Raw genomic sequence first — 24,007 nt, 5'->3', positions numbered from 1 at the left:
TCTTCAAAGAATTTGCATCTTACATTGAACTTTTTTTCTGAATTTGTTCAACAGTTTTAGATATTTTTACATTGGTAAACCTCTATTTCTATGGAATACATTTAACATCTGTTATGTTGTTTATGGTTTTACTGGGAATAAAACATGGGTTTCTGAGATTTGAAAATCAGCCACCATTCAAAGAAATCTTTGAAAGCACATTCAGTTGAAACCTATCCCAGGGTACATCAAAAAAACAAAAAAAAAACAAAAAAAAAAATAGCTAAACTTCCTTTTGACTGTGCATTATTTATTATTCATTCATTTATTTTAACAGGAATGTAACCCAGAAATTCAAAACAATAATTTAATAAATTATTTCCAAGCTTTATCTATAGTTTGATAAAATACTTCACATAAATAGAATTACATGTAATATTTTTATTTTTGTATCCTCTTTTTGTTACTCAACTTCGATTAGCTTTCATATGGAGGGACGTGCAACGGGACAAAAACAGATTCCTGTGCGCATGCGCTTTGAAACAAAAATAAGGAAGTTAACGTTTTGTTTTCAATCAATGGAAACTAGTAGATGTGGCAACACTGAGCAGCAGCCTTTACAACATTGACACATTTATAGTTGTTATTTTTCTCCACACCAAGGTAAGAGAGGAACCAGAAGGAGGAACTCATGTTTTTCCAGTTTCAACAGCCTGGTGTCCGATAGCATAATCTGTGTTTGAGGCTAATGCACCAAGCTAATTACCGAGGTTATTAGGCTTAAACAACCAGGGCAAGTAAACTCAGCTTCCATTTAACTAACACGACTTATATGTCTGTTTGTTTGCTTGCATTAACGCACATTTTGAACTGTAATACATTTAAGCTCTCAATAATAATAGCATTGCTAAGAAAACTGGAGTTTAATCTTTGGGAGCGACTCAGAGGCTCTTCATATGACGCTATAATTTCCCTTAAACAAAGTAAGTTAATAATAGCATATAGACGATTTTTTTTAGGTAACTAGAGCGTATAAGGCTGTAAATAAAATTGCTTTAAATCGACCTCAATACAACCCCGACCGTTCAGAAAGCCTGGTTAATTTTTTTAACTCCTTTTGTATGACATATAATATGGACATCTGAACTGCTATGATAAACGATTAAATCAGCATATCCTTGCTGAAGTAAAACAAACTTTGAACAGGAACTCGTGATAAAGGTATCTGACAGGTTTATGTGAGCGCTCTTCTCTACTATGTCAAGACAGAAAATTCTTCTTTGTGGATTTAGTGACTCTTGGGAGGTGGGCTCAAGTGTAAGGATTTCTGCCAAGGCCAAAGTCTCCAATATGAGCAGAATTGAGGACTTAAGTGAAGTCGGATCACATGTGCAGTCACACTTCCCAGAGCTTGTCGGGGCAGATTGCTTTTGTGGTATTTCTCTTGTGTTTTTCTCTGTTTGCAGATGCTGGTTTGCTTCAAACAGTGATGATTGGTTGGCTCTATGAGTAAACTGATTTTATTAACAGACTTTCTTGTGTGGAATGAATACAACAATAAGCAGAAAGTTTCAAAGGGTGGCTGGAAAAAAAAAGGATCCGTCAAAAATTCTTTAAACAAACTATTTAAAAGACTTTATTGCTAAACAAACATATGTTAGGTATGCAAAAATCACTTAATCCCTGTTCCTCTCTTCACGAGAATCAAAAGTTCTCATAATATAATCCTTCTTCAGACACCTTGTAGATAAATGAAACAAAGCTTTCAATTTGGATAAAATAGTGTTTTTATTTTTTATTTAGTTTTTACTGTTTATAGATGAAAATAAAAAAAATAGGAGATAATTGCTTTGTCTTTACAACCCCTTTTCCCGTTTTGGGTTGCCTTTTTGAGGATGTGGAGCATTCTTAAAGTCTGGGTTGTGTGTTAAAAAGAAGTTGTTTGTGTGTGTGTGTATTTTTTAGCAATCTTTCTTATTGTGTTGCAGATTTTTGGATAAGTGATTGTTGGAGCTGCTTTACAGATATAAAGAGTACTGTTTAGAAATAGCAGACAGGTTGGAGGCTACCTTGAATGATTCTCTACAGCTCTCTTTCCTAACAGGTTTTATACCATAATGAAGGCAGCTAGAAACAACATGATTGGTGCTGGAATATCCAACAACAAGGTCAAGTATTCAAGGCTGGCTGCTGATGAAGATGGTTACATAGACTTACAGGTGAGAGACTTGTGTAACTTCCATTACCACAGGCAGGCAGTGTGAAATCCAAAGTTAGAATTTGCTGGAAATGAGATTGAATTTAACAAAGATTGTTGGCAGTAGAGGCAAAATAACTGTTTCCCCAAATAATGTCGTTAATATGAAGGAATATTAAGGTAATTAGAGATGGAGGTTTTAGAATACAATAGTAGTGTTTGTAGTTAAGTCTCAGAATAAACTTATAAAGCAGCTCAACTGCGACTATCCACGCAACATAACATCTCATAACGACTCATGACGCACTCACAGTCCACTTTATTGGGTACACCTTGCTACTACTAGGTTGGACCCTCGTTTGCTTTCAGAACTGCCTTAATGGGAGATTTTCGTAATTTACACGTATGTCACTCACACATGCTTGTAACTGCTTCTGCCGGTCAGAAAGCGAAACAGTGAACTGAAATATGCAGTGGGCCTGTCTTTACTGAGGAGATTAGAGCGATTTTGGACAGTTATCATGTGTTTGACTGTTTAAATCGTTAAGTCAAGAAGGCACGCAATCAGGGATTGTGTTTTTACCGGTTACCTGTGAAGAAACGCTGGCAAACAGCCTGGATTTGTGCAATCTGCCACAAAAAGTTAACTGAAACATTAACTTAAAGACAACTGAGAAAAAGTAAACACAAAAACTGGGCTGTTTCCACCAGCAGGCCCGGGTCGGTACGGGACAGTTTGGTTCGGTAAATCCTGATCTTTGTTGCATTTCCACAGCCAACCAGCGGCTTATTGGCGAGACAGCAATAGATGCGGCTGGCTTGAATTATAATGAACTAGTACACAACACAGAAATGAAGGAGAATGTTGGACCCTCTGCAGTTTGTGTTCTGTCTTCTTGGCATGTCGCTTTAAACAACAAGAAGTCCACAATATATTAAAACATGGTGCTCTTGCTGCTTTTTTTGACCAATCAGTGGATTGCAGTTTGTTAAGCAGTGTGTGATTTGGATTGATAAGATTGGGACCCCAACTGAAGGTTCACAAAAGAAGTGGCACAGTTCGGGTCAGACACTGGTACACTTCCCAGTTTGTGCCTGTGGAAACGCAAAAAAAAACCAAAGCCCCGGACTGTACCGAGACGGACCTGTTGGTGGAAACAGGGTTAACATGGCATTTGAGCACACCACAGACTGTAGGATCGTAGGACGTTCATTAGTAGCCAAGAGCGTGCTCTATCTACGTAACTGATAGAAACAACAACAGTTAAGCATTTGAATCGACTGGCAGAGTCGGACATCCGTGTTGACGCATTTAACACGAAAAATGCAAGAAAGACGGGTGTTTAGTTTGTTTCAGTTTAGTGCAGAGGAGCTCTTAAACTTCAGTGTTTGCCAACTTTATTCTCTTTATTTCAACTTTATTGTTGAAGTGTCATTTCAGTTTAATTCTCAAAATTTTTACATAGTTGGACTTTATTGTCAACAAGTCAATCTTATTTTTAAACTTAAAAAAGGAATGAAAAGCTACTATTTTTCTCCCCCTTTGTGTGGCATCAACATACAGACGTTTATTCCATTCACTCTTCAGCTTTGCTGGAATAATCTACAAAATTTTTATTTTGTTCGTTTTCTAAAATTAATGCTTCATAAATAATTAAGTTCAATATTTTGGTTTGTCAGAGAAGGAAAATACGCTAAAAACCTTTGTTTTGTATATTTTCATGATCCAACACAACTGACTCAGAAAAAGATGAAATAAAAGTCTCTTTTCTGTTTTTCTGAATTATTAAACAATATTTTTAAACAATTCTTATTAATTCAGACAAACTAAAGAGAATATATATATATATATATATATATACTTTTAAAAATGGTCATTTAAGCAACTTAACAGATTTCAAATGATCTCATTCAGAAAAAATAAAAATAATTACAAAAACAAGTTATATAAGAAGAATAAGAATGTTTCCCCCCCAAGTTTAATTTCATACAAACTACATTAAATAATGAAAATGAAATCAAACTAACTATTAAGTTCATTCGTGTTTGAAACATCACCAGCTCTACTAAATACTTGTAGCTGTGAAAAATATTTGGTAATTGGTTATTTGAGTGGTTTCCACTGTTGTTTGGATTCAGGCAGAGTTTAGGGCCTCTCTCTTTGGGTAACTTCATAGTGACTTCGTGATGTTGAAAGTAATGTTCGGTGAAGGTCAGGTCATCTTTTATCTTTATCTCCTTGTTAATAAGAATTCTAGCAAAGTTAGATTAGAAAAAATGCACAGCACAACAGCACTGAGTTAAATTATGAGTAGCTGCTTGTGAACGACCAAGCCGGATGTAACCTCTTTGTGTCCATCAACCTGTGCTACATTAAAACAGGCTGAGTCAGTTTTAATGTGAGCTGAGCTACTGCTATCTTTAGCGTCATGGCAATAAACCACTTTAGATGACCCAAAACATTTTTATTAACCATTTACCTCTTTGCAGTTCAAGAAGAGTCCACCAAAGGTCCCATACAAGGCAATTGCGCTGGCAATATTCCTGTTTCTGATTGGATCCTTACTGATAATCTTCGGTGCTCTTCTTCTGGCAGGAACCATAAAGGTTGAGGTGAGTTTCATCAGTGACAATAATGGATGTCAAACACATTTTGTTTTTAGTTTCTCTAAATGATGGGAAACATCCTAGAAGGCTTGCTTTCCAGGATACATGTGTGTCTAAGCTACCTCCTGGCTTTTCTTGGTCTTTGTGAACCTAAAATGACTTGTTGTTTACTTTTGTATATGATAGTTGATTGTGTCACCCAACACACGTCAAGGTCAACATCTCTGTAATGTCCAGAATAGTTGAAATAAAAGCAACTATTACACATACTTCTAAAGAATATCAGATCAAATCGAACTTTATTTATAAAGCACTTTTCATGCTGGGGCAACACAAAGAAAAAAATTGAAAAATAAATTCATCCATATTAAAAACAAAACAAGCCTTTGCACAGATCAAAAGAGACTACATAACAACAACAAAAAAACCCAAAAAACAAAAAAAGTCAGTCTTTCATACAGTTGCGCGCACAAACATGCATATATACACACAAAGCAGATACACCCCCCGACCCCCATTCTGCACATGACTCCTTGATTTCTGTCTCTGTACTAAAAGTAATAATAAACACTAAAAGTGATAAACATTTGGCTTGATGCTGCAGAGGAAACAATATCATGGGCATCCATCTACACCACGAGCCAGTCCACTTATGTCCTACAGCGGCTGCCATTATGGCAACCACCCCGATCAGGGCAGACCGGGCCCACACCACAGCCATAAGGCTGCAGTGTAGGACCCCAGCCACCAAGACAAGGGCGATCACCGCAGCAACAACTCCCTGGCGTGGAGGATCCCCATGAGGAAAACACTGGAGTTAAAACAAAGATTAAATAACCTTAAGAAACAATAAGCTAAGAGTAAGTAAATAAATATATAAACAAACAAATAAAATAAATACAGTTGAGTAAAATGAAATGAATATAAAATAACAATAGTTTAATCCAGTTTTTCCCAGTCCTGGTACTCAAGCTTCCTGATTGCATGTTTAGCTTATTGTCCTGCTCCAACACACCTGATTCAGAAAACTAGGTCAGCTCATCAGCTTTACATCAAGCTCTGCAGAAGTCTAAAAATGACCAGCGGTTAAAATCGGGTGTGTTGTAGCAGGGGCATATCTGAAACTTTCAGGGTGGGGGTGGGGGGGGGGGGGGGGGGGGGGGGGGGGGTCACATTGCAAGAACGTGATGCTTTTATTGATCAAACCTAAAAGTAAAAACACGGCAGTGGTTTTCTGTTACTGCGTGATACAGGCTGGAGTGAAGGTTCCCAAACAAATTGTCAGTTTTTTTACTAATAGGTTTAAAAACATGTTTTCATTAGTGATATTACATCTTGAGAGCAGCAGAAGAACCATCCATAGTTGGTAGGTCACCATACATCAGCTGACTGCACAGAGCCTAACATTAATGAAAAATTCCTACATTTACTTAACATTTATAAAACTTTCCATATTACACTATAACACAATAATAATACAATACGTTTCTGTATTATGCAATGACATGCACCAAAAAAAAAAGTTTTCAGCCAAATGGAGACGTTAGTGTAAACCTCTGTGAGCTAGCTGAAGAGCAACATTGCTGATGGGATGTAATGTTTGGGTTTGTTTGGGTTATTTCTCAAGCAAACAGCACCATTAAGTTTTTGACTGAAGACAACTAAATGGATCCATCAGCACTTTCATGACACAGGAGCAGTTATTAAAGTTTAAAGTTTAAAAAAAGCGTAGAGGTCTAAGTTCCTCAATAGTTTTTTCTTTTTTTCTTTAAAGGCTAGGCAATTAAAGGGTTTAATGGTGAACAGTTTTCAGATAATCTCGGGATTTAGAAGTCTCATTTTAAACGAAACCTTCAGGTGTAAAGGGTTAAAGCAGTTTTAGTGAAAGTTATTTGCTATTGTCTATTACTAAATAAAAAGATTAACCCATTAACCCATGAGAGCCCGACGTGACATATTTGTCACATACAGTTTCTGAGACATTTTGCTTCAATTTATGGTATAAACTCTGCTTAAAATCCTGTCCCTTGATAGATACCCAGAAGCAGAAAACCATATTATATTTTTAAACTACAACATGGTAATAAATGGTAGACCCCCCCCCTCAAAAAAAGTTAATTTTTTTTGTTACATTTTTGTTAAAGGGCTAAATAAAGACCTCATATGACCTCATCTTACCATTTTTTCATGGGTCGAAAAAATGGTATTTATTTGGCCCTTTAACAAAATGTAACAAAGAAATCAATTCTTTTGGGGGGGATATCTACCATTTATTACCATGTGATATATTAAAAATATTATAATGTGGTTTTCTGCTTCTGGGTATCTATCAAGGGACAGAAGACAAGTATCAGATAGTGTTCAACAGGATTTTGAGCAAAGTTTTTACCATAAATTGAAGCAAAATGTCTCAGAAACATTATGTGACAAATATGTCACGTCGGGCTCTTATGGGTTAAGTTCATATGCTAAGTTTGAAGCTACACACAGCAGCTATATAGCTTAGAATAAATAGCTTGGCTCTGCCTAACAAAGTATGTCTGCCAGGATATTTGAATTATCCCAGAAATGCTGCTAGACAGATTTTGTTTATTTATACGAGGAGAAAATGGCTACTTTATTTCCCCCGGGTAGTAGTATTAGCATGAATGCTAGTATGCTAATAGGAGATAATGAAGTAGCGAGCGTTTTTCTTTCCAAATATATGAAAAATCTGTCTGCCAGCATCTCTAATAGAACAAATACCATGTAATAGAAAAACTAATCATTTTAAAGATGCTGATAGATTGATTTTTATTTAGAGAAAAGTTAGCTGTTTAACTTCTCCCTGCTTGTTGTAGTGGTAGCATAAATGCTTGTAGTAGTTGCTTCATTTGCCAGTAACACGGAGGACATGAAGCGGCCAGCTTTTCTCTTTCTAAATAACTCTAAACCTCTGCTAGGTTGCTAAAAACATAATTAATTACCATGTAATATGAATGTTTTTGAACTAAAATTTTGGAAGCAACTAGGCGAGAGAAATGAGGCATTTTTTGCACCATTAAATAAGGGAGTATTTTTTAAATGCCAAACATTCATCAGCCAGATCTTGCACTTTGATGGATTTCAAATTAAATCTGTTAGCCCAATATGCCAGCTTTATTTATTGAAATGATTAATATGTTGCGGATGATTGTAAAAACAGCAGGATATTATCATCATGTTTACTTCGGTTGTTGAATTTGGTAAATGCATTTGTTTTTTGCAGTGTGAATTGCTTGTGTAATAAGCAGTTAAAGAAATTTGCTTGGCTTAAATATCCTAAAATCTGCATCCCCTGATTTAAATGCGAATAAAAAACACAACAGCAAATCTGACCAGACATCCAGCATCTGCTTCTGGCTGATGACTCCTCTTTATAGCTACAGACTCTTTTCCACAGCTGGCATTTTTACTAATCATAGCAGGAAAAGCACAGGTGAAGCATATTTTGTTAACGCTGCCTCAGTCCCATTAAGTGACCCAGTGAGCCATAACGGGCGGTGAAGACTGCACAGCACCAGGAATTTTCAATTAGCTCGCCTACGTGAAAAGAAGCCATTTTTAATGTTGAAAATGAAACCTGTGCTTTTCTGGCTGTTACAAGTCAAAATAAGGTCTTATCTTGAGCAATATTAAGCCTTGTTTTTACAAAAACACTTTACAAAACACAACCTTTGCAGTTTTTGACTTAATTAGCAATTAAAACACCCACACTACAGTTGAAGATAATAGCTATAAATGAACAGCTGTCCTGATATTTGTTTTATCCTGTTTCCAGTTTTCTGCTATTTATTTTGCTTCTCCTGGCCACCTGTTCTTTTTTTTTTTTATTTTTTTTTGTGGGTTTAAATAAAAACCATAATTCTGATGTCTAAAAGCAGGATGTGCCAACTTTAGTGGAGCCCATGCTGTGGTTTCTGCTTCTTAAATTTGGGGTACTATGTGGGAGATTACTGAGCCTGCGTGTATTATATTTGTAATTATCAGTAGGCGGTTAATATGATTTTTTTTCTTTTCAGTCCAGTCTTCAGATTTTATTTGTAGAGAATTTGGTCTAAAATGAAAGCAGCATCAGAGTGTTTGACTCTGCTGTTTGCCAATTAGCCCACACAAGTTACATGTCTAATACTGGGATTTTACATGAGGTTCAAACAATAGATAATGCTTAAACAGAGAGCAGACGAATTGTTAGGAAAAAGTTGGAGGAGTTATAAGCTGGGGTTTAATCTCTCTTTTGTTATGTATCTGTAAACAATGTGAAGGGAGGTTTTTGTCAGCTATTGCAGCAGTAAACAAAAGGTAAAAGCTGCAGCTAATACACGAGTTAAACCTCTAACTTGTCATCAGAAGAATTAAAGATGACTCAAATGACATGTTAATGAATTACAATACAGTGCCAAAATCTTGAGCTACCCCTCATTTCTTTATATTTTTCTTCCAAGTAATCAGATTACATTTTAATCTTTTAAAGTGGTCTCCAGGCTTTCTGAAGGACTTAATTTTTCTTTAGACATTGTTTGCTTTTTCAACCATTTTCAGTCCAGGTATAATAACTATAAATCATTCCAGTTTATAAAATGTTTTGTCCTTACATAGCAGACAGTTTGACAAAGAGTCCAAATAAAAGAGAGTCTTTTAGCATTTTGTTGCATGCAGCCTGTTAAACAGACACAATTTGTGCACATTTTGTCAGGTGAATCTTTGAAAATGCCAAACATATCACAGTTTGGCAGACATAAAATTATATTTTAGGCGATTTTCTAAGAGCTGTTATCTGAAATCTTGGCATAACTCAGCATGATGTGCAGTGCCCTTAAAATGTTTTGAGAAACTGGACAAGTGGATGAAAACTGCCTAAAAGGGATGTCCTTAGAAATAGGAATAAAAAAATCCAACACAGACTTTACACAAGACCAGGTCCCTTCAATTGATCCATCTACTGTTAGCTGAAGCCTCATCAGAAATGGTCTCCATTGGAACGTAGCCATCTTTAGAAAAAAATGAGAAAGAAAGGTTGAAGTATGACAGATTAAAGAACTGAACTGAAAATCAATGGCAACAGGTCTGACGACATGATGAATCCTCCCTGCAGCTTGGACCTCAACCTTATTAAAGCAGTGTGACATCAACTTGATAGAGAACTGAAAAAAAATAAAAAGCTTTTCAAGGAAAGAAATATAGAGGTGGTTAGGACACACTAAACTAGAAATGCATCACCTAGTTTATTTAGACAAATGAACAGAGCTGACTTTACTACTTGAGAAACTTTTGGTCATTCTTGGCAGCAAGATGTTGCACTCCTTTAAATCTGTGATGGAGACAAACGGTTGGACAGCAGCGTCGGAACCAGACTACAAGAACGTCATCAAGCTGATACAGAAGGCTGACTGTGCTGGACACTTCCATAAAGCTCCTAGACATGGTTAGAAGAAGAAGAATGTTGCACTAAACATAAAAGACAGCACACCACATTCTTTACACACTGTAGTGAACAAACATTGTCATCTAAGTGTGTTCAGTCAGAGGTTTCTTCAGCTTCACTGTAACAAAGAACAGAACAGAAAGTCATACCTGCCCACAGCAATAGCCCTACGCTATTTATAATCACTCATGGCTGATGAGGCATCACTGTAAAATCTGTTTTGGACTAATTGTTAAATTCTTAAGGGATCAAAAAAAGAAGAAAAAAGAAGCCTGGATAATTTTTCATGTAAACTACTAAAAGAAATTACACCATGGCTTGTGTAACGTCCAGATTTCTACAATTACACAAACTTCCGTGCCCTCTATAATTTATGTCCATTTATTTTTGCATAGTTCAGTAACCTTTTTCACCCATTTTCCTGGAAATATATAAAGACACCAGGGCTGGCTCAAGACTTTTGTACAGCAGGGTAAGATGAATAAATCCTAACACAAGATCAACATTCAATCTTTATCTCAAGCTTCTTTATAAGATACAGAACACTTTAAAGCCTGAACACCTCAGTAAAGCTGCAGAGCTTCTCTGGGAACCAGTGGGAGGTTTGCATTTACTTGGTGCACGAGACTGCCCTCCGGTGGTGAAGTCAGACACTTGACTCTGCTATAGAAAGATGCAGCCTCCGCCTCCTGGTGGTTAGCTGCCCTGCACATAAAAAAAACCTGCTGATTTACATGAAACCAGACCTCAGTCAGATGGATGAAGTCATCACGCCTGCAAGCCTCCTGCACACCCTTTTCTTTAAGGGTTTTATTATCGTGCAGTGTGGTGTTAAGTATGTTAGAGCGTGATGAGTACATTAGCCTTTGCTGGACTCACTGTATTGCTGTGATGCCTCCCCTGGGATCACATATCTTTCAAATATGTGATGCTCTTGTGGAGTGTATATGAGTGTGTAAAAGTTAACGTGAGTGTGCAAAATCTCTCAGTATAAGGGCATGTTCTGTGATTGTGTGTTCCCAGCATCCCGACCGCACCATCCCTGTCATCATCATAGGCCTACTTGTTTTCCTGCCTGGATTTTACCATTTGAGGATCGCCTACTATGCAGCCAAAGGTTACCGGGGTTACTCCTATGACGACATCCCAGATTTTGGTGACTGAGCTGAATTAAAGCTGCTGCATGTCGCAGCATCTTCTCTCTTTTGACACATTATGTATCCTGAGACTGATGCCTGCTGCTGTTTACTTTCTGAATGTATTTAGTAAAAACAGCTAAATGTTAAAGTCATTTCACCATGAAGATTCACACTCGTCCAGAAGGGCTTCATGCTGGAGCTTTGCTGATACATATTTATTCTATTTGTGTAACTCTTCCTTTTTATTTTTTTATTTTAATTTTTTTAGCTCTGTTTTTTCTTTCTCATGGCTTTAATACTCTTTGCACAAAAACCTGAAAGACCTCAGATTTGTGCAGCTTTAGTACAGGATGTCAGATCACCTGTTATTGTACAGGTTGACACACAAATAATGACATTTCCTGGATGATTGTTGCTTTTTCTGTACAGCTGCGAGCACATAGTTGAGATTCTTTATGCTCTTTCCACCACAGTTTCAAAACATACCTTAAATAAAAGTATATGTTTTATATTTCTTCATATGATATGCTGAGATAAAAAGTATGCAGTTCCATTTCCAAAAAGGTTGGTAAGTGTTCTGAAATGAGATAAAACATATTTGCTAAATCATTTGAAGCATTTTTTCTACACACACAAATGTAAAGAGATAATTTTCTGTTTTTACTGACCAACAAATTTCATATTTGATGCCAATAACAAACTAAAAATCACTGATACAGACACAGTTACCTTTCTAGAAGATCACACTGTTGTTCCATTACACTATTTGAAGGTTTATAAAAAAAATACGGACACTACTTTTTCAACTTTTGCTGAAGCATCTGAAACTGAATGTATTGTTTGATTCTTCTCATAATGCTTTATAGTTTCGAAGCAGATGTGGACTCTTGGTGGGGAATTTAAGCACACGGTGGCCCTCATTTATAAAATTAACATACGATGGAAATCTGCGCACACGACCGTTTCAACGCAAGGCTCTGCATTTAATCATTTGGACGTGAGCGTAGGATACGATCAAATCTCACAACAGATTGTGTACACAAGTTTGAGTCGGTGTGGATTTGTAGTGCAGCTCAGCAGACCCTGGAAATAATTATTAAACACCCCAAACCATCATCTAAGCATAAGCAGCAATTTTTTCAGTTCTTAGAATTAACCCATTTGCAAAAAAGCAGATTAAAATGGATTTCCAAAACAAATAAAATAGCTTACTGATATGCTTGGAGTGCACACTGATGCTCTCAAAAAATCATTTGGAAAAATAAATATAATAAGCAGCCAATGACAATCATTATAGCTCAAATCAATAAGGCCCATAAATCATTATACACCACAGTTTCAAATAACCATGATAAATACAAACAGAAATCTGTTGGCAAACAAGCTCATACCTATTTGCACTCTTGGAGCATCTCATTGACCCGCTGGCAAACCCGCCCACAGAGCACGAGTGCAGGTTCAACGGTGCGCGAACATGCACATGAGCTATGGTGAAGCGCTGCTTTGGGTTACGGAAGGGCAGGTGGATGTGTCTCGGACCAGTGGGGGGATGCTGCTGTACTCTCTGGAGAAAGTCTGCGACATATTTCTGTCCTGTGCCATCCTGCACACCATAGCTCTGGATAATGGAGCCTTTTGATGCCCCGGCATGGCCAGAGGAGTGGATACCCAGAGAACCGCGCCCATCATAACCTCCACTGGGGGCTGTACGGAGGATACAGGAGGCCATCCATCCTTCTAACAAGTAAAGTAATCTACACCTTAAAGTTGTATAACTTCTCTATTTAATCAGTAGGTTAATGTTTCCCATGCTGTGCACTAAAATGTGCAGTTCTTTACTGGACAGGTGAAAATGCTGGAGGCTACAAATTTTCTCTTTTGTAGGCTATAAAAGGTGGTTTCATATAACGGAGCTTTGAACACAAAAATGCTAAGCTAATGCAAGTAAACGCAACATTTAGCAGTTTGAAAAGGTTTTAACTTTTTAGAAAATGTTTTTATTGATTGTTTATATTTTCTAAATTAAAAAGAATAAAAACAAAACATTAATCATTGGCATAAATAAGCTACTTTATGAGAACTTTATTCGTACCTCAGCCGGAGTCCTTTCAACGATGGCGGGCCTATTAACTGCCTCCGTGACCCTCCTCCATGTAACGTTTTTGTGCACACCTTTGACTCCGGTTTTTAGGCTGCCTAACGGCATCTCTTTATCCTGTTCCACCTCACAAGTGAAGCTTTTGATCTCAGCTGCCGAAAGGTTTCTTGTTTCCGGCAGAATATCTCCTCTCCATGGTTTGACCTCACTGGGCGAAGCCTCTGGACCGGGAATATTTATGTAAATGATGATGGATTTCAGCTTCTGCATTTATCAAGGCCTAAACAAATGTTTCATGAATCCCACGTGAATCCAATCGTAAGATCATTCCGGAGATCAGATGTGCGGCCATTTCCACATTCATTTGATAAATCAGGGACAGTGTGTCTACACAGTCGTGCTGTTGTAAACTTTACAAACCAAAATCTGCTTTTTCCTGCTGAAATAACCACTTACCTGCCAGAACAAATCACCCTGTTAAAAACAGGCCTCTTCAAAAATTTCAGTTTACAGCGCTGCATCAATGCTCCTCTTATAACCAACCATGACAGCAGTACCTGTTTTACAGGTAAAATTTCAAAATGGCATCACTAAGTACAAGTCATTAACATGCCCCTCATGCAACACAAATAGCTTTAGCCAATAATACCTCAAATGGGCTTTCTTATCTGTTGCGTATGGAACCGATTATCCCCTTTTTTTCCTAAAACGTTGACTCATTTAACCACCACGGAAGATGTATCCACTGTCTTTCTGTCCATCTGACATGAACTTGAGTCTGGAGAATGTTGGAGCGTTAACTATGTAGAGTTAAAAAATGGCCACCTACAGTTTCAGATACCATTTCTGGATACAGCAGCAGATTATGGTGAGTGAAAATCTTTGTTCATGGTAGTTTGATCATAGGGTCATGTCTCTTTTTCATACAATGCTGTTTGAAGCACTGTATAAAAGTAATGCTTCCAACAGCTGATTCTGTCCTTGGCCTGTACACTAAGATTTTCCTGGACTACATAAATCTTTTTCACTTTTTTTTTTTAACTTACTGATGTTACTTTGACTTAGTGAGGCACAAAGTTGTGAGCCACAATTCATATTTGATTGGAAAGATGGAGCCTTTGTTTGATGCTCTTTTTTACCCAATTGTGGCACCCTCACTTGTTACCAATTAATGTATTGTTGTAGAATCTTCCAGGACACTGTTATTGTATATTCTATAAACTTATTTGCTTTGTTCCACTTGTTAAGTATTAATGTAGATTGTGTTGCTGGCATAATTTTTATCAGTGTTTTGTTCATGTACTAAAAATCGCTTTTTAAGACTCATGTTACATAAAGTTTCAAACCAGTTTAAAAATAATAAATTCCAAGTCCATATAGTGTTGAGAAGATTTACCAACTTCTTTGTAAATAAGATTTGTAATTTTATCTAGAGTGATTATTTTATGGATGTAAAGTAGAATTTTAAATGAAATGTCTTACCTCCTTTGTAGAATAGTAGTGATGTTTTTCTTTGTTTTGATTATAATAAAATGTATTTTTATTTTATTGAAAATGTAAAATTGCGCGCACACACACACACACACACACACACACACAAGGGCAGGGCCAGAGGAGTGGCCTGGGGAGACATGACCAACCCCTAACGTCTGACTGCCCCCCCAACCCAAAGTGCCAATAATAATGCAACATTTATCCAGCTTCATCTTGCAAACTGCCTACTTTGGTGATACCATTTAAATGTCGAGACTGTTTACATTTTATGAAGAGGATGGAAAAGAGATCAGACCAGGTGTGATGACTATTAAATTTTTCTCATTATCAGTGAACTAGAAATATCTGTGCAACAGTGATTAAAGCCATAACATGCAAGATCATCATAAGTAAACAATTGTTGACTTACTGACAAATTTTGATTTACTTGTTACAATAGTGGACCACTTTAGTTGTAATAATCAGTTATATCCAAATATTTAGACTCATCCCTTTTGTGTTCTAAATGTCTTATATACATGTGCCCACTGTTTCCCAGGTCTGTGGTCCTGCTTGCCCCCCCCCCCCCCCCCCCCCCCCCCCCGGTGCAAATCCTTTTTAGATTCGCCCCTGGGGCTTGTGAACGGAGACTGAAAAAGGTTTGTTTTGTAAAAATTTGCGACACTTGTTACAAATTAATAAATAAAATAAAATAATAATACAGGTTGAGTATGTTGATAAATTAATCTTTTATTGTGAGTGTAAAAAAATTATTAGTAGTAAAAAGGCAAGGCACGTTTGTATAGCACGTTTAATAAACAAGACAATTCAAAGTGCTTTACATACAACTTTAAAAGCATTACAGCGGGGTGCAGGAAGCAATAAAAAGTACAGCAGAGATTTATGTCGCCTGTCCTCAGATCTAACAGGTAAATCACACCCTCTTGTGGTTATCAGTAAGCTGGATGCCATCAGGGGATTTTAAAAAAAAGTTGAATTTCAGCCTGTTTTTGAACAAATTAACAATACTAAACCAGCATTTGCTAAAACTCTGAAGCGCTGACAGGCTGTGATGTGGGAGCCCACTTTGATGCGCTCCGAGTCCTTTGAACGGTACCAGGAAACGAGGAGGAGGGAGCGGGGAGGAGGTCGGTCCAGGAGCCGCTGAGTACGTCGCTGCCTTCACTGTCACCTGTACCTGAAGGGAACACCTGTTGCCGGTGGGCTGTTAAAGAAAAAGAAGAAAGAGCGCTCATATTACAGACGAGGCCCACTTCCAGTTTGCCAGGCAGCGACTTGCTGTCCACAAACTGACGCTCAACTTGGGGACTTAAAGAAAGTCGTAAATGATGCGTTTGTAAAAGGAAATATGTTCGCTGATCCTGATGCCCGAGCTTCAAGCAGGTAAGGTAAACACAAATAGTTTTTTTTTTCTGACCTCCTGCAGCCTTGAAAAGATAAAAGATAAAAAAATAAATAATACTGTGAGCTCATACTGGGAAGCGTGAAATTTTCTCTCAGTCCTCTGAACTGTGTCATGCATTTAAACGTCAGTAATGAAGTATGGGGGGATTTTCTGTATAATGTGGCGTCTGAAGTCGAGAGCAGCCGGTTTTCATGACGAACTCCAACCTATATGCAAACTATGTCTGCTTTTATGACGGCCTCTGCCGGTATGTTGGTTTTTCTGTTAGGGCCACTGGTTAAATTGGGTGTGACAATCTTTATAACATTTTAAAGCTCTTTGGATCCTCAGAGCGACACACAAACATACATGTGGATAAGATAACACGATAAATTGGGAACCTTGCTCACAAAAGCCTCCATAAAAGGTGCTGGCTGTTTCTTTTCTGCCAAATATAGAGAAACAGAGTGTACTTAGAAGCAGTTCATTTTTATGTTAGTGGATTTTACAAAGAATTGACTTAATTTTTCTTTCATCTAGGCTAATAAACGTGGAACAGCAGTGAAATATGCAGTCACTCCATCATGTAAAAATCTCACTTTCTCTCTGGATGATTGACTTTGACATGTATGAGACCAAAGAACAACTTTATTTAAGCAATTAAAAGAGAAATATTCCCCTAATATTCCCACTTAAGCTTCATTTAATGATTTTGAATTCTCTTCCTGGTTCATTTAAGTTTGCTAAGACCTTTGCAGTTTCTTGTCATATTTTCCATAAAGTTTACATCAGAGGTTGCTCTCTGGAAATTAATTTAATACATTCCTTTTTGAAACGCGAGAACTCGAATTGTGGCACTTGAATTTTGCCATTATAGCAAACACTTGACATTTGGCTTTTGAAACAGGCTGAAATAGACATAAATTACTATCTAATAATCCCCAAGCAATTATTTTCCATTCTTTGACTCCTTTCAAAGGTCCTTTGTTGCCCAGAATGTTGAATAACCCACTGAAACCTTTTAGAAATGTAATATAATCTGATATATAAACCGCTTAGAAGCATGGCTTTAAATAGAATACTTCATTATTAGTATTAATTATAAGAACTTGGTATGAAAAAAGGTTAAAAACCCGTATAAATGTATAAATTCAAATCAGGTTTTGGTTTAAATGTAGCTGAATTCTGATTGGTGCATGGCAGTATGTGACCCACCTACTTCAAACCAAAGTGAAGAGCCGTTAGACAAACACAGTGTGAAATATCAAAAGAATAGCCTCATCTGAGCCCTCAGGTCAGAGGATTTGACACCTGATTAGTCATCAGGATGAGACTCAGGATGAGAAATCTCTGTTGTAGACTTTAACTTGACTTTAGCACGAATCTTTCATGTTTTTATTCAGAGTTTGACTTGAAACACCCTTAAGCCCAAAGATTTAAAGCTTAATTATTATAATCTCTCAGTTTTTCTAACAGCTATGGATCAATTCAGCAGCAGCCAGTCACATAGTGTGAGCTCTGGGGAGAGGTGTGCTTTGCATTGCAGATGAGCAGGCAGACAGCAGATGATACCTCGGCTTATTTTTTTCAGCTGTAAATCCATGTTGTTGTCAACAGAACACAGACAGCAACATGTAAAAGATTAAAGACCAAAATAACAGTTAAAATTGACGAGCATTAAATGTCCCTATACTGCACATAGACTTAGACCGGATCTGGTGTATGACCTGTTCAGGACATGAGAATTTTAACTTCAGCTTGACCTGGAAATTTCTATTCTTGACTTGGGACTCACACTGGGCTTTACTGTGAGTCTGTTTTCAATGGATTCACTTGACCAAAAAAAAACCATGGCATTCACCTTGATCCATAGAAAAGTCCCCAATGTTTGTATTTGAAGCACAGGAACACTTCCAAAGTGAAAACCTCTTTTTATCCCTGTTTTCTCTTTCCTTTTCATCCTGTCCTATTTTCCCTGAAGTGCACATCAAACCAAGCCACACAGAGGGTTCCTATTGTGTGTCTGAATATCAAAAAATAGGCTTTTCTAACCCATGTGCAGGTCACGACAGTGTGGAGAGCAGATAATGTAAGTCCCAAGTGGAAAAAAGTGTAGGAGTAGATTTATCACAATAAGAATGAGGAGGTGGGGTGGTGCATGCTGAATGCCAACGAGCAGCATTTTCATCTGTGACTGGTGGCTGACTGTCACAGGGCTCTCAACTTTGCAGCTCGGGTCACCTTCCATATAAATAATATGATAAAATGCTGAGTTGCAAAACAAACGCATGTATTCAAAGATATAAAATGAATAAATATTACAGTTACTATCGAACTACTGGCTAAAATGTCCCCTATAGTGCTAGTGCAATTACAATCACATCATTTTCTTTGATTAATCACAATTAATAGCCTTCTTACATGCACTATTCAATAATAAATCAAAAGTAGTGTGTTGCATATTACTTTAAACAAATCAGCTGCTTTTTAACACAGTATTTATGTAACACAGCAGCAGTTAAAATATTTCTTGTAAATAATTTAAATATTAAAATGAATAAAACATGTAAAAGCAGATTTTTTTTATACTCTTTCATTCATGATTGTTTGATCCCACCATGGTTTAGTCTCGTGTTTCATGGAGGTTTTGCTTAGTCGAGCTTTCTAGAACAGGGGTGTCAAACTCAAATACACTGTGGGACAAAAATCCTGTTCAAGTCGACGGCTGGACTGGATCAGTGGTCTTTGAAAACTGAGTAAAAATGACCTTATTGCACAATTTGAAGTAAACTCAGTAATTACTCAGTAAAGTGAAAATGGGTTGAATTAGTTTTATTATGGCTTTATCTGCAGCTTTCCATTGTAAGTTCTAATGAAAACATTTCCCACTAGAACCTGGAACTAAAACAGCTTATTAGACCGTTTTTATCTATAAACAACAACATTAAACACTGAATTCATTAATGATGAGGTTATTGAAAGAACCTGATCATCCCATTACATCCCTCTTTAACACACATTATTATTTTTGTACAGTCAAATCCGGTTTTACTCGATCCATCGACGTAAAACAAAAACTGGGAGAGAGTTTGAAACCTTCAACAGCAGCGCTCTCTGTGACCTAGTTTTTGTTTTGGTGCTTTGACATGGAATGAGCTCTTCTTTAGGAATAATTTTCATCTCTTGGAATATCTGGGTTATTATTTCATATTTGGGAAGAAGCAAGTTAATGATGTGAGGCAGTTTGCTAGCTCATACCAGAGACAGCTGGTTAGCAACATCGTTTTAATCTTTGTCGGATCAGATGCAGTTGACAGTCGTACATCCCACGAATGCACAACCATTTAAACGTTTTTGCGGATTCGTGGGAGACAACAAAACCTATTTTTACATGCACCTTTTTCATTCACATCTCCCAAATACAATGAACACTGCAGACTCTTGGGGCTGTGGCTGAAAAAGTTTAGGAACCATGGTCTATATGCTGTTCAACTTCCTGCTCGGCTTATCTGTTCTATTCAGCTTGACATGACTTGACCAATATTTTTGCACAATAATGTTAGTAGAACCGAGCAGACTGAATCACAAGCATTATCCAGAGCTGCTATCAGCTCAATGCATTGCAGCTAGAGAGCTACACAACTTTGGCTGCTGGATTACAAGGGTGAACCTTGATGGGAATTGTATTATTCCATTAGGAGGATCTTGCAGGTTCTCTACATGCAACTGTTAGAGAGAAGTTTAAAGTATGTGAAGATTTCCTCATGCAGATATGTTGTATTTATGACAATTGGAGACTTTGGCCAAAGCTCTAAAGAGATCTTTAATACAAAGTTGCACAAGTAGTGATTATTGTTTTGGGTTTCTTACAAAAAATAAGAAAAAAAATTGTAATTTTAATGCAGGACAATGCAGAATTCCACAGCAGGGACCTTTAAGGGTGATAAAACATCATAGCTCAAGTTTCAAGTCAGCATTGAAGCAAAAGATGTTTCTAACGTTGCCCTTGAAACAATCACTTCTAAGTTCCAAGCATTTTCTGTTGAAAGGTAGTTTTTTACCTTCTTACACTAGCAGCAAGCATATGAACAGTCTGACCTTTCCACCTCTTTTTTTATTGACTCTGTCCAGGGGTTAATGTCCAATTTGCGTCACTGGCAGAGACAAACCATCTCGTAATAATTCTAACCTGCACAAATGCCCTGGGATTTATAGTCTTTAAAGGATCCAGCAAATGTAAGGCAAGGCAGTTTATTTCATGTACAGGACAATTCAAAGTGCTTTACATAAAACAAAAGCATTACAGATATTAAGAAATAGTAAAAGGCAGCAACAAATAGCAAGAACCATGTAGACATTTGAACCAGTGACTGGTATAAAAAGGGCAAATTTTGATGCCCACAACAGGAATGCCAGACGTTGTCTTTGTGAAACAAACTATTGATTAGAAAACATTTGTCTAAAAGCCTTTTAGTTAGAGTGAAGTGGTAAGAGGTGTCAGGGCTGCTGAGAGATCTGTTATATTACGATACCCAGGTCATGATTAATTAGCTGCTTTCCTCTTTTTCTCCTTACGTAGGATAGAAACAAGAGAATTTCAACAGCAGGGACATTTCTGCATCAATCAGCTGATAAATCTCTGTGTGACAGGGTGCTTTCTATTTCTCATTTATTATAGCTGTCGCATGGAGGATGTGCATCAACATAAGCGTGTTGGAAGGTAGTAGAATATGTCTGAGGGAAGCCATCTGAGCTACTATGACTTAAGAGTTATGCCTGAGCAGTTGTTTGGCAGCTCTGAGTTTTAATGACAGAAAACAACCTGCAGGTTAATGAGATTTTTCTGCCTCTCATCTTTCTTCTTACTGTGTGTGCGCCTCACTTTCTCTTCTCCCTTTCTGTCTACAAGCTTTTTATTTTATTTTTTATTTTTTTGTTTTGTTTTTCCTCTAGACACAAATAAGCCTGACCTCGCCAAAGCCAGGTAAAGCTGTGAATAATATTTCTTTTCATTAATAAGAAGCTTACTGCGTAGTTTGAAATGCATTGTCGAAGTTTTTGGTTAGATTTCTAAAATTGTTGGTGTGACAAATGTCATTATGTGACATGCAATCTTTATCGCTGGAATTCTTCTGAGTTAACAAGAGGCAGTCGATGAAGAGCGAGAGAAAGATGCTGAGCATCTGTTCATTATGAGCTTACCCATGGCAACAGGCAGGCTTAGCATGACGATTCTTTCTTCCTTGGATACTGTGTGAATTAAAGAAGCAGCAGAAGCCTCTCTTTAGCTGGCCTTGCTCCATCTCCACAAACACAAAAAGTCTAAATGAAATTGAAGAAGTTTAGGATAAAACTTCTCTGGGTTTGCATATATAACTACACGAGTGAAGGACATGGGGGACAGCACACGAGTTTCTTTTTTCTTTTGACTTTCAGACTGATTCTGTAGAAAATCTGTGTATGTTGTGCTGTTTGCTGAAGCATATGAGCGTGTTGAACCAAGCACAGCAGCTGTTGACAGCCTGCGTAATTGTTTTCTACCAGTCCAGACTTTGCCCCAGCCATGAAACGAAAAAGCCCATAAAAGCCTCATGATCAGGGAGAGAAAATAGGGTTTGTATGGCTGCTGGGGCAAGCGTGTGTTTACTGCTTATAGTCAGAGATCATTCATATTGGCAAGGACTTCATTAATCTCAGCTATCGCTCGTATCTGTAAGTCAACCTTGGACCTTTACCCTCCATTTTAAAGCCCTGAAACCAAAATATTTTGAATAAAACCCTATTTATGCTTCATTTGAATTCATTGTTTGCAATAGTTTGAAGTTTGTGTGTAAAATTCATAAGAACTCGATAAACTTTGAAATATAATATGTAGATTTATGATCATTTATGTCCCAGGTGAGGGATTTTAATATGTACTTTTGATTTAATATGTCAAAGAGAGATTTCCAGGAGGAAAAAACTTTCACTGACTTTTTTCACTGACTTTTTCGTCTCTTTAATTTTAGCTACACCAACATTTGCTGTCAAATGGAATCGCAAGGCTTCTGTTGTTTACATCTCACTCCAGGATGGTGATGTCTGGAAGCCAGAATGGCTGCAGTTTCTGTGTGAAACATTGGGATCAAAATGAGTTTAGTTTGGCTTTTTCAATTTGAACTCAAGTGCGGCCACAGTGGTGAAGACACCACTGATGACATGTCTCGAGATGCTTGCCAAGATGAACGAAACCAGAGGTGGGAATGCAGGAGTGGAGCAAAGTGTGTGGTGCCTGTGCAAGGGAAGAACAACAAATCAGCTTTGCCATCTGACATCAGATTTTAAGATTATTATATTGCAGTGAGCTGAGGGTGGTGGTGACTTTGATTGACTCAAAAGGCAGATTTGTGATGCAGTTATGGCTCCTTTATGTTTGAGCGTAGACTTTGATTTTTGTGGTTTTGAAGGTTTGAATGACCAAGAGCAACATTACAAAAAACAATGGGTTTAAAATAACAATTGACTTTGTGACTGAGGATTCTGTGAGGAAACACTGACAGTCGGTGTTTGTGAGTAGAGTGGCCAATTTTTTTTAAAATTTAATGGACTTTACAAGGAGAGAAGTCAAAGCAATGACGCTGATATAGCTGCTGAAAAACTGAGAGCTGTTGTCAGTATTAATCTTGTGTGATGGCAAAACTTAGATTTATCACAGTAGTTTAGGTTTAGCTTTAGTCACCTTTCATAATATGCAACATCTGCAAGTTTTTTCTAGTCACCTGGTATCAAAGGTATCAAATGGGTCATGAAAGACGTAGCAAGAACTCAAGACTTGAAGCTTGTTGCGATCCATCTGTTGAGAAGTCGATAGTCGACTTCCTGATTGCCTTTCAACTACAACCAAATGATGAATATTGCATTGAATCAACTGCTGGCATTTAAATGTGAATGTTTTACATCAACCAGAAAGTATTGTGCATGTAAAATAATGACAGACAGGCACTGTAGTTCAAAATGGTAAACTTGAGTAATTTGATATAATTAAAGTAGGGATGGACGATATTGAATTTTTAGCAGAAATCTGATATGTGGATATTTTAATAATAATAATAATAATAATAATGGATTAGATTTATATAGCGCTTTTCAAGGCACCCAAAGCGCTTTACATTGTGTGAATCCATTATTCATCCACTCCTCACTCATACCTGGTGATGGTAAACTACGTGTGTAGCCACAGCTGCCCTGGGGCACGCTGACGGAAACGTGGCTGCCAGTCTGCGCCTACGGCCTCTCCGACCATCACCGAACATTCATCCACACATTCATACACCAGCGATGCCAACACTGGAGGCAAGGAGGGTTAAGTGTCTTGCCCAAGGACACAACGACAGATGACTGCGGGAGCGGGAATCGAACCGCCGACCTTCCGATCATTGGACGACCTGCTCTACCGCCTGAGTCATTTGGCTGATAACACCTCCACCTTATGTTAGACTTAACAGATAGTTTCTAAGATATTACAGCATTAAATGTGTTATTTGGTTTAATCTATCATATAGTATACAACATACAAGATGCAGTAAGACTTCTTACCTTAACATTGTGCAGCTGTGTACAGTGTTTAGCAGGAAATATTTGCAGTGTTATCTCACTGCCAGACCCTGTTTCTATGTGAAAATTGTAC

General features: G+C 37.5%; 2 protein-coding genes across 8 annotated transcripts in view; both read left to right on the top strand.

Annotated features, from left to right (window-relative positions):
* The first annotated feature begins 522 nt into the window (after positions 1–522).
* Positions 523–12,075, top strand: tmem230a (transmembrane protein 230a). 3 transcript variants are annotated; one of them, XM_041969345.1, is made up of 4 exons: positions 523–642; positions 2,084–2,198; positions 4,667–4,789; positions 11,250–12,075. In XM_041969345.1, exons 2-4 carry the CDS (start codon positions 2,097–2,099, stop codon positions 11,388–11,390), a joined length of 366 nt encoding a protein of 121 aa, XP_041825279.1. In that variant the 5' UTR covers positions 523–642; positions 2,084–2,096; the 3' UTR covers positions 11,391–12,075. The 3 variants fall into 3 exon arrangements, with proteins under 3 accessions (XP_041825279.1, XP_041825281.1, XP_041825280.1); XM_041969347.1 differs by having other exon boundaries at positions 524–772; XM_041969346.1 differs by lacking the exon at positions 523–642 and having other exon boundaries at positions 1,065–2,198.
* Positions 12,076–15,980: 3,905 nt separating this feature from the next.
* igsf9a (immunoglobulin superfamily, member 9a) overlaps positions 15,981–24,007 on the top strand; it is a 61,917-nt gene continuing 53,890 nt past the window's right edge. The window contains exon 1 of one of the 5 annotated variants that reach the window (XM_041969340.1): positions 15,981–16,340. The gene's annotated coding sequence lies outside the window, so the exon portion shown is untranslated. Of the gene's footprint in view, positions 16,346–20,511; positions 20,578–21,970; positions 22,054–22,378; positions 22,578–24,007 lie in introns of those variants that run through there. The other 4 variants (XM_041969344.1, XM_041969342.1, XM_041969341.1 and 1 more) reach the window with 4 other exon arrangements.

This window comes from Melanotaenia boesemani, chromosome 19 (genome assembly GCF_017639745.1).
Source record: "Melanotaenia boesemani isolate fMelBoe1 chromosome 19, fMelBoe1.pri, whole genome shotgun sequence".
NCBI classification, from domain to species: domain Eukaryota; kingdom Metazoa; phylum Chordata; class Actinopteri; order Atheriniformes; family Melanotaeniidae; genus Melanotaenia; species Melanotaenia boesemani.
The sequence above is the reverse complement of the archived record's forward strand: the minus strand, read 5'-3'. Positions and strand labels throughout refer to the sequence as shown.

Bases quoted from the DNA above. Each gene is read 5' to 3' on its own strand.
- tmem230a (XM_041969345.1), top strand. From the start codon at position 2,097: ATGAAGGCAGCTAGAAACAACATGATTGGTGCTGGAATATCCAACAAC. The intron at 2,199-4,666 runs GTGAGAGACTTG...ACCTCTTTGCAG, and splicing joins ATGGTTACATAGACTTACAG to TTCAAGAAGAGTCCACCAAA. The intron at 4,790-11,249 runs GTGAGTTTCATC...GTGTGTTCCCAG, and splicing joins CAGGAACCATAAAGGTTGAG to CATCCCGACCGCACCATCCC.